This window comes from Aplysia californica, unplaced genomic scaffold (genome assembly GCF_000002075.1).
Source record: "Aplysia californica isolate F4 #8 unplaced genomic scaffold, AplCal3.0 scaffold00330, whole genome shotgun sequence".
NCBI classification, from domain to species: Eukaryota; Metazoa; Mollusca; class Gastropoda; order Aplysiida; family Aplysiidae; genus Aplysia; species Aplysia californica.
Window position 1 is genome coordinate 661935 of NW_004797600.1, and position 10288 is coordinate 672222.

Genomic DNA, 10288 nt, shown 5'->3' on the forward strand with positions numbered 1-10288 from the left:
TACAGACGCACATACACAAATATCATACCCATTTCCCCTCGGTCCCCAACCCCCACCTCTGCCACCCTGTCTTGCCATTGCTGTTATGTCTCGCTAAACTGACATTTTCCTCTGCTAGGACTACTTAGAAGAACTGGTGCGACTTCGGGACAGACAGCTGGCAGAGGCAAACCTGCGCTTGGAAAACATGCGAATAGCCCAGCACGGGCGTGAGCAGGATGTGGAGAAGGAGTACAAGCTCATGAATGTTTGCATGTTGGAGCTGCAAGAAGAATTGTGAGTGCTTTCAAAACTTAAAAAGCAAAATATTTATAGAGTAGAAGTTTAGATAAGGTCTAGTTGCCCTTCAATAAGTTAAAATTGTTTTTCACTTTCAGCATCATGCATTGTGTTGGCCCTTAAAGACCCTGGTCACCCCTGAGGCGGTGCTACTGACTGAAGTGTCTTTAGGCAATTCCCAAAGGGGGGACATTAGTATGTTCTTATGCACGATAAAATTATAAACGGGCTAATTCATCTATGTCATGCTCATAACTGTACCTGAACTGAAACAGGGAACTGCTGCTTTTTCTTTACTAATCCTTACTGTCATCATTTTTCCTCTACTTCTTTTGTGTGTTTGTCACACTCTTGTGACCCACTATTTTGGAGATGCCTTGATAGTCGAAGCAGACTTTGTGCTGTTGAAGCTAGAGATGTGAGCAGAGTAAGCCTGATTCCCTTTAAGGCAAGGACTTCTCTTTTGACATCCACCCCTTAGCGCTTATATGACCTTATGCACTTGCAAGCACCGTAAAGTAAAAAAAAACCTACTAAAACAAAACAAACAAAGAGACCCTGGGTGTGCTGAGGAGGCCAAGTAAGTTCCGAATGGAGATCTGAACTAAACCTGTATGAATATTTTTTAAATATCACTTTTATTGATCGATGGGCAGGGGGGGAGGGAGGTTGATAACGGCATAAATTGCATTGTTCTTGGCATTCCTCTGACCCTGGGACTCCATTGTAGTACCTTTCTAGTTATACTTATCATCCTCGTTATAATTGTGTGGCTCAGTCTGATTCATCACTGTGGGTGGTTGGTGGGTGCTCTGGTGTGGTTTGCTCCTGCTTTGCTATCGAACATCTATCGTCTTTATCTCCCCTCTTTTTTTTTTTTTTTTTTGTATTTGTTACTCTCTTGTAACACCTCTAATCTTCGGCACCTCAATGACCTTATTGTGTTGCAAGGTCCGTAAAACTCTTACTAAAACTAAAACTGATTTACCATCGTCTTTTCTGAGTTACTTCCTTTTTCGCCTTTCTTTTGTTTGCCCACTCGACTCCTGCAGCTCCTCTCTTGTGACAAAGTTAAGAAGGCTCGATACTTACGGGACTTCATTTTTAACTAGAGACAAATTGAAACAACTTTTGTCACAGGCAGTAAGTAGGCCTATATAAGATAAAAGATTCGTTTTCAACTGTTGACACACACAATTACATAAGCCGTTGCCATGGAAACAGCGCCCATCTTGAAAATTGGATAGAAAGTCGTGGGTATTTTTTTGTTCTCCACCATTTCTACAGCTTTTAACTTTTTAAAATTCTGTAACTTGCAAAATTTTACAAATAAGTAGGTGCTTGCAGCTGGCTATTTTGATTTTTGATACTATACTTTAAAAGTATCCAAAATTGTTCTCACAGTTGGGTATATGGAATTTGATCTTTACAAAATATTTCTTGCATGAAAAACAATTTGTAAAAAAAGTTGTAAAGCAAATTGTAAAAAAAACTGACCTGCCCACTACAAGTACAAACCATTTCTCTAACAACTTGCCAATTTTCAAGTCTCTATGTTTGAAAAAAAGTGCGTTTTGAGAAAAACAAGGTTAAACATTGAACATGTTTAGTACACAAAGTAGAACCCAATAAAATTGATTTCTGTTAATGTTAATCGTTCAGCGATTAGTGTCAATATAATGTAGACTGAATGAGGGATCGGAAAATACCAAAAGTAAAAGGTGCTCAGAGTGAGTGAAAACCAGTCCCCGAGGCCCTAGACCCGACCTGCGAGCCCCTAAAACCATATCTGGCTAGGCCTTAATTTGTTTTATCAATAGCCTTTGTAAATTTCCTGGTCTCTGCTCTATACGGCAGAACAGATTTTACAATGATTTGTGTCAAGTTGAGTTCTAAACTCATACTTTAACAAACAAAAAATTTATTATTGGTGGTCGGCATGCACTGGTGTAATTTGCTCCTTCTTTCCCATCAAATATGTATTGTCCCTTCCTCATCTCCTTCTTTTCTTTGTATTTTACTCTCTAGTAACACCTCTGGGGGCTCTCGTGGCCTAGAGGTTAATGTGTTCACCTCTCATTCAAAGGTCCCGGGTTCGAATCCGGGTAGAGGCTGAAAAATTGTCTTTTCTAAAATTGTCTCCTTTCACCTCATTTCCTGCTCTCTATCAATGTTCTGTCGTCTGCTTTCGTCTCCACTTTCTGCCCCCACCCCCTCACCTCCTTTACCCCTTCCTCTGGGCTTCTGACTCTTTCTGCAGCCTTTCTACTGCTACTCCTTGGCTCCTTCTTACTGCTGTCTTTCAGCCACACCCCTGACCTTCTGGTAGGAGGTTTAATGTGTCCCGCGGGCTCATATGATTTTATGCAGTTGCAAGCGCCATGAAACATGAAACACTTACCAAAATTTTAAAAATAAAAAAGTAACACCACTAATCTTTAGCACTTATGTGACCTATTTGTGTTGAAAATGCTGCGAAACTCTTCGTACTAAATTTAGAAACTACACTGAATTGTTTCATCGTCAGATCCAAGTTTCAACAGCAGAACAACCCCTCTAATCCTTGGCACTAATGTGACCTATTTGTGTTGCGAGTTCCATAAAACTCTTACAAAAACTAATAACAAAACTAAAATCTTGTGATGGTCAGGTCCAAGTTACGACAGCAGAACAACAGTCTGAAGCTAGAGGTGGCTGGGCTGAGGCAGTACAAGGAACGCCTGGAGATGAAGGAGGTTCCTCTCATGGACATGGCCGGGCCTGAGAACATGCAGATGGAACACCTCCCAGAAAGGTGGTTGTTGTTATTGTTATTGTTCTTGTTATGTAAGCTGGGTAGTGGCACTCATATGACCTTATACTTATGCAGTTGTGAGCGCCGTAAAACCTCTACTAAAACAAACAAACAAGCAGGGTAGATATGGGATGCCCGTTAGTCTAGATGCAGGGTGCTTGTGTCGCACGAAAGTATCCAGTTAAATCCCGAGTTTGTAATGAGTTTTTGTTAATTATTTTGAGTTTTTTTGGAGGGGGGGTTTTTGCTGCTTTTTTTTTTTTTTTGGCCTGAGTTTTTCTCACACTTTTAAAATTCTATGGTAGATGGGACTGCATATGATACCTTGTCTTACTATCTTTTTAAATGTTTTTTTTTTAAACGTAGATCTAGGTTTTTTTTCAGATAAGCGTGAAAAACTGAAGAGGCTCTGTGTGCTTGTTGCGCTTTTAAAGACTTTTTGGCAGTTTGAGAATTGAAAGTTAATGAAGAGTAGGCTAAGTAGTCTAGCTGAAGCAAAATGCAAAAGCAATCCGAATGAAAAACTGATGAAACTGGTGGATGCGAATAATTTGGACCACTTTCAGAAACGGATATGGTTGCCTGAAAAACAATGAACCTTACTGTCTTGAAAGAAAAATAACTGTATGTGGTGCATATTGTAAGAGTGGCTGCTTTGATTCAGCATCTATATTGTGGTAGAAATGTCTTTAGAAAAGAAAAAAAAGAACAGGCATACACTGTTAGGAAAGAAAAAAGTTGACAGGGTTCTGGTGCTGCTAGGATTGAAAACATGATCTACAGGTTTAGAGCTAGAGTCATAACCTTTTTTCTTTTTATGCACATCTTACAGTGGAACTCGGATTCAACGAAAGGAGATGAATTCCCCTTTTTATTTCATCTTCTTTAAAATCATTTTTCTCCCACAACAAACTTTATTCCTGGAAACAATCCATTGCACCTGCATCATGAACCATTATTCACTTACCCGATTGCATGCGACCAATCACCGGCCTTCTTTCATACCAACTCATGCGTGTGTCGCGGTCAGATGGGCGGCCTGCACACGTGTGACTGTGTGTCCGGGTGGGGGTGGGGGGGGGGGGGCACCTTCGGTTTGGGCGTGGAATTTGGCTAATGCAAACGCATCAGTTTTTTTTTCCCCTGGCAACTAATCATTATTATAATGATAAGCTAGTCTTGACGCAGATCTACGCAATGAATTGTGTGCTTGTCTATGGAATCAAAAGTTGCCGTTTGCTTGGCTCTTCCCAGCAACACACCTTTTTGCCAAACAATGAAGATAACATGGGCGTACATTTGAACGAATCGGTCTTTTTTGCACAGCTCATAATATGCAGGCATTTCAGGCACCACTTGTTACTTCTCTTTATACATTACTTGCTCAGTGCCTGTAATTATCTACACAAAACCTCATGTTTGCTATAACGAACTACGGTGACCCATGTTAATGCCCACGACCGGTAAAATGGTCTCCCTCCATTCTAAAATGAACTGACGTGACCCCTGGGTGGGTTTATGACATATGGCGAGCAAAGAAGGGCTCAAACTTGATGACTAATCAGTGTGGCATGAGGCATGCCATTTTCACTTTAAAATCATCCTATCATGAGTATCGAGATTTACATTTATCCAATTGCCCCTCCCCTTTACCTGTCCAAAATTTATAGCTTTCCATCTCTGATCGAGTTCCCCCGCCTTTGTCGTTAGGCTCCATTAAGTTGTGACCACACCAATTACAATTCAGTCTGTCACGCAAATTCGGAAGTAGAGACAACTACTGCTATGGTCAAGGCTGAGTTCACTGTTTGATGTGATCCCGCCTGGAGTAAACTTGTAGGCCATACCTTCCCAGCGAGTGATGCAAGTTAAGGTGGAGAGCTCAGATGCAAGTGCGACGTTTGGGGAAAACAAACACGTCGATCAGTTCATACCTCTGTGTGATCCCGATTGGGGCAAACATTGTACCGTTTCAGCGAGTTTTACAACGCTTATGTGATCTCATTCAAGAAAATGGCTGATCTTTGACCCGATGGGCAGTTCAATGATCTCAACTATTCTCTCTTAATTGATTGTCTGTGCTCGCCCGAGTTTTCATTCCGTAATTATGATCTGAAATGCAGGATTTTAGCCGAATGTAGACCTTCAGGGTGAATCAGAGCAGGATCTTAGGGGTGGCTTTTGTATAGTAAAAATTCTGTTTTCTTAAAACAGCAGGATCCTAAGTGAACCGGGATCTTAAGCGATGGAATTTTAGGCAGAGACTACTGTTTAATATATAACTTTCAAAGTCTGTGATAATTTCCTGCATGTGGTTTGAGAGATGCATCTATATGTTGTATTATTGTCAGCTTTATTTTTTTTCTGCACATTGAATTTTTTATGAAAGTAATATGATATAATGTAAATTCCTTTTTTCTCTTCATGTGTTTTTACCATTCCTGTACAGTCACCAAAAATGTTCCCAAGAGGTCAATGAAGTATCATCATATCTTATCTTTACCTATTGCAGACCACAGGAGTCGTCATAAACACCCTAATTTTTGCTCATGTGAGCATTTGCAAATGCACACAGAGATGGTTCTTTCAAAGGTTCTGAAGTATAGTAACGTTTTTTCTGAAGATCTTTAAAACTGTTTTCTGGACAAGGCCAAAGCTGTGTAGAATGCTGAGCCCAGGACTGCACAGTTTGTTTCCTCACTCATTTATATATCATGGTCATTGACTTGCAGGTAAAAGCTCAGTATAGTTTTGCAACAAATTGAACCTGCTGGACCTAGTTCGCAGATCTGGGTTGGCAGTGATGTTGCAATTATGTCTTAAAGTAGCTGGAAACAACAAGCTGTGGTCATCATACTTTCATTTATCGAACTTTTATTCCCTTTATTCAAACCTCCTATAACTCAGCTTCATGTCCCTGTAGGTTAACTGCACCACCACCGCCCTCAATGATGCTGCAGCCATACTCTAAGAAAGAAGCGTCTCCGGTACCATCAGACCGACGCAGTATTCTGTCCTCTGCATCTGACCACCTCCACTTAAGGGAGGACTCGCAGAGTATGGTGCCCCTCACTGGCTCACTATCCGATGTCAACGCTGCTATTGTTGAAGCAACGACGAAGGTAAGATGAGAGACACACATAGATGGTGTAACACTCCAACCATGAGACTGGTCTCTTGAAAAATGTTCACCAGGCAAAACAAAACAAAAACGTTTATTTTTCAGTGATGAGCATAATACAAAAGTTCGACCTTAGTATTACTAAGGGCCTACTTTATAGTGGGTGTTTGATGCCTGACATGGCTCTTTCCCTAGATATCCTATGCAGTTACATGGAATTTATTGACAAGTAAAAATTTCTCCCAAAACATCTTTTTGAAAAAGTGCTGAAAATCCGCTGTCCAAAGGGTCAACGCTTCAGTTTGCCTCTATGGTTTAGATGAAATAAACGGAAGCAAATAATATTTTTTTACTGAATGTATCTTATTTTGTATTTATTATTTTAAGGTGATGTATGTATTTATTCAGAGAGAAAGGATGGGGAAAGGTATCTAATAACGGAGAACATCGTATGTTTGATTTCAGTAACCAATGTTTACGAATTCCATTTGAAAGATGAATTAGCTATAAAAGATCGATGTTTCCTTAGTTGAGTTGTTTCATACAGGATGTTGAATGTTTATAAGTGTATGAAATGAGGTTGTTTTTCTGTTCTCTGTTCGAAAGATACTTTAGGGGTTCAAGCAGGACTATGAGTAAAATATATTGATAAACTTTCTCATTTTGGGTTCATGAGTATTTTCGTCTCCTGAATGTAACAGGATGGCGCACAAATATCGGGTACCATTTGTATATATTTTTTCTTTATTCTACAGCCTATTGTCACCTCAGCTGATTCATCGTCTCGGGTGCCGGCGCCCATAGAAGAGGATGTGCCTGTGGCTGAAGAAAGAACAGATGGTAACAGTGCAGTGGATCCAAATCTTTCTCAAATTGTGATGGAAGAGAGCAAAGAAGTTCTTCAGGCAAAATCGAGCATTCCAGAGTCGAACATGGAGGGTCCATCACAAGAAAGTAATGTGGGCACTGATGGGAACACAGACCCTTCAGTTCAGAACCAAACTGGCCGGACTGGGGAAGAAGAGACCGTTTCTCCTGGCCTGAACGAAAGCTATGTCCTGACTGGAGAATCTGACGCGGAGGAAAAAGACAAATCCACTACTGTGCCATTAGTGTGTGTCACAGAAGCACAAGAGGAAGATTCTCCCACCGATTCGCCGGTGAGCATTGGGGATCCTAGCAGCGCTCCCTCACCGGAATTTGGGGATGGAGATGGTCAGGTCATGGTATTGTCTGACGGAGCTGGCAGCTCTGACAAAGAAGAAGATGTCTCGAACTCTGACCCAGAGGTCTTAGAAAGGGGCAACACCAGCAGCGATGGGAGTGATGCAGCCTGGGAAATGCTCTCCGATTCTGAACAGAAGTCGGAAGCAGAGCAGTAAATGTCTTTATTTTGTATTGTAATGTGTCAGGTACAATATCTTCTTTTTATTTTAATACTTGGTCATGTTCCAAGTCTTGTCACAGAGGACATAAATCCTGTCCATATATCACATGATCTCTATCATAGAAAGACACCAATCTCTGAAGCTTATAAAATAAATAAATAGAATGTACACTTAATTCAACATTTACTGCTTTGTAAGTCTAATTAAAAATACAGTTTTCGTGAAACCATGAAGTTGTCCTCTCTGCAGTGCTACTTCAATGTTGCAATAGAATTGAAACAGTACTTGTGCTATTGGTTTGCTTCAGAGGGGAAGTTTCTTTGACTGATTTTTCAGCAAGCATTTAGAACATTATCATTATGATTGAGCTAAAATATAAAAGAAGCTGAATTTTATAGATTTCTATCTAACCCTGAACTGCACATATTGTGTTAGATCGAAGAGCTAGAACTTAGATAGCTGCTGATGAGAAAAGTAGAAGTAAAGTAAAGAACATACTGTAATAGGAGTCAAAAAGCATGGGAAATGCTCTTTAAATCTTCCTCTGTCTAGTATGGTTCATTCAGAGGGAGATAAATTGGTAGCTCCTCTGAGAGTGGTTCTAATCAGCGCCAGATGGTTCTGTGACACCTGGCAACCTCAGAATTACAATGTTCTATCTGCTCAGTACTTAGTTTTGAGAAATTTGACATCAAAATTTTTTTAGTTTCACAATCCAACCTTTTTCGCAAGCAACGCTTTGAATAGATTGATAACGACTTTGAATAATCTTGCAATTTTGATAGAGCAGTTAGAATATTTGCTTTCTGACCTCATGGTCTTAGTTACTCAAAACGGCCAAAAATGTCAGATAGAACTTTGTAATTCTGGTGTAGTGACCTGTTTCCCATTTTTCAGACATGTCCTAACTCCCGTTTTCTTGACGTGTAAACGCTGCCGTGTTTTCCACGAACTTTTCCTTCATTAAAATCCTTTTCCAAACTGATGTCTCTTTATGTAACCAAAGTATTTAGATCATGTTTTAATTTGGTTCTTTTTTTTTTTTCTTTTTTTTTTTTGTTGCCAGAACTGAGACCTTTTTATTCTACTTTGAATCCATGGCAGTTTTTAAGTTGCCTTCTGCACATAAGTTCATATCAGTTGTTTTTTAACAGGATTTCAACATACAATCTATTTTAGTACTTTTCCAATGTCTTGCTCTCATTTTTAACTCACAACCGCCCGGAGCGGTGCTACTGACTGAAGTGTCTTTAGGCCATTCCCAAAGGGGGGACATTAACATCTCGAGTTCTTATGCACAATAGAATTGTAATTGTAAATGGGCTGATTCATCAATGTCATGCTCATAACTGTGCCTGAACTGCAAGAGGGAACTGCTGCTTTTTCTTTCCTAACTCTTACTATTGTCTTTTTTTCTCTTCTTCTTTTGTATGTTTGTCACACTCTTGTGACCCGCTATTTCCGGGGTACCTTGATAGTCGAAGCAGACTTTGTGCTGTTGAAGCTGGAGAGGTGAGCAGAGTACGTCTGATTCCCTGTAAGGACTTCTCTGTAATCATCCACCCCTTGGCATTCATATGACCTTATGCAGTTACGAAGGCCGTAAAACCTCTACTGAAACAAACAAACGATATTTAACTCACAGCAAGGATGAGTATCCTTTTGACAGTGTTCAAGAAACTGTTCTGAAAAGAAGCTTAAAATACTCTGCAATAGGATCTTTAACTATAATGTAAGTTTTGCTTCCACTAACAACATCTGTAATTGCTATTTATTAACCCTATCTGTACGTCATGTTTTACTATCATATCCATACGGCGTGGGGAACTCTGTACCATTACTTACAAAGAAGAAATTTATTCATTAATCCGATCCGTACGCTTTGCATAGCAGTCTGTCAAAATGATTTTTTGAGTAATACTGAAAGCTTCAAAGACATCTTCGTACTAGAAGTATTCTAAAATGTGAAGAATACAACCCAGGGGATGTAAACTGACCCCAGGGCGTACGGATAGGGTTAAAGGTTGTGTTTTTCCCCCCTTAATTTAGAAGCACAGTAAAAATATTTGCCAAAAGTGTTTATTATTAACAGCAATAAGAGATGGATTTTTTTTCTTTTGGCTTTGTCACAGAAAGCTAGTGTACATTTAAACAGTGATTGTAATTAATTAGCAATGAAGATTATATGGGTGTAAATACTAAATTGTAATGGTAATTTGAACTTTGGTTCATGTGAAAAGCACATAGTAATATATATCATCATTGCATCACTGTGCAGCCGTTCATACCTTTATATTTTTCTATGTAATATGTACAATCATTTTTGTAAGTGCTTCCTGTAATCAAACTTCTTAAAAATGTTGTTTATATGATAGTCACCAAGGACAGGAATATAGGATATTACATTCCAGTATCATATTCCATCAAATAGAGGTTTGGGGTGTGTTTTGGGGTTGTTGTTTTTTTATGGGGTTTTTTGCATAACATTAACAATGAACAACCTCCCAGCTATGTTTTCTTCTATTTGTGTTTTATATTTATTATTCTTAAAATAGATAGTGTCTTTTTATACTCTTTCTTCATAAGGAATGGAGGAGATATATTTAAGTTTTGTGAGTGCTTATTTAGGCCCCCACATAACAATATTTAGGGCACCTGTGGCCTAAATAAGGTTTTCCCCTCCCCAGAACATTATTTAGGCCATAT

At 39.4% G+C, this 10288-nt stretch overlaps 1 protein-coding gene across 1 annotated transcript in view; it reads left to right on the top strand.

The window, feature by feature from the left end:
- LOC101863449 (RUN domain-containing protein 3A) overlaps positions 1–8564 on the top strand; it is a 28708-nt gene extending 20144 nt beyond the window's left edge. Inside the window, exons 8-11 of the mRNA XM_005102558.3 lie at positions 119–276; positions 2930–3073; positions 5997–6195; positions 6950–8564. Of these exons, the coding sequence (XP_005102615.1) occupies positions 119–276; positions 2930–3073; positions 5997–6195; positions 6950–7576 (1128 nt within the window). The 3' untranslated portion in view covers positions 7577–8564. The remainder of the gene's footprint in view (positions 1–118; positions 277–2929; positions 3074–5996; positions 6196–6949) is intronic.
- The last annotated feature ends 1724 nt before the right edge of the window (positions 8565–10288 follow it).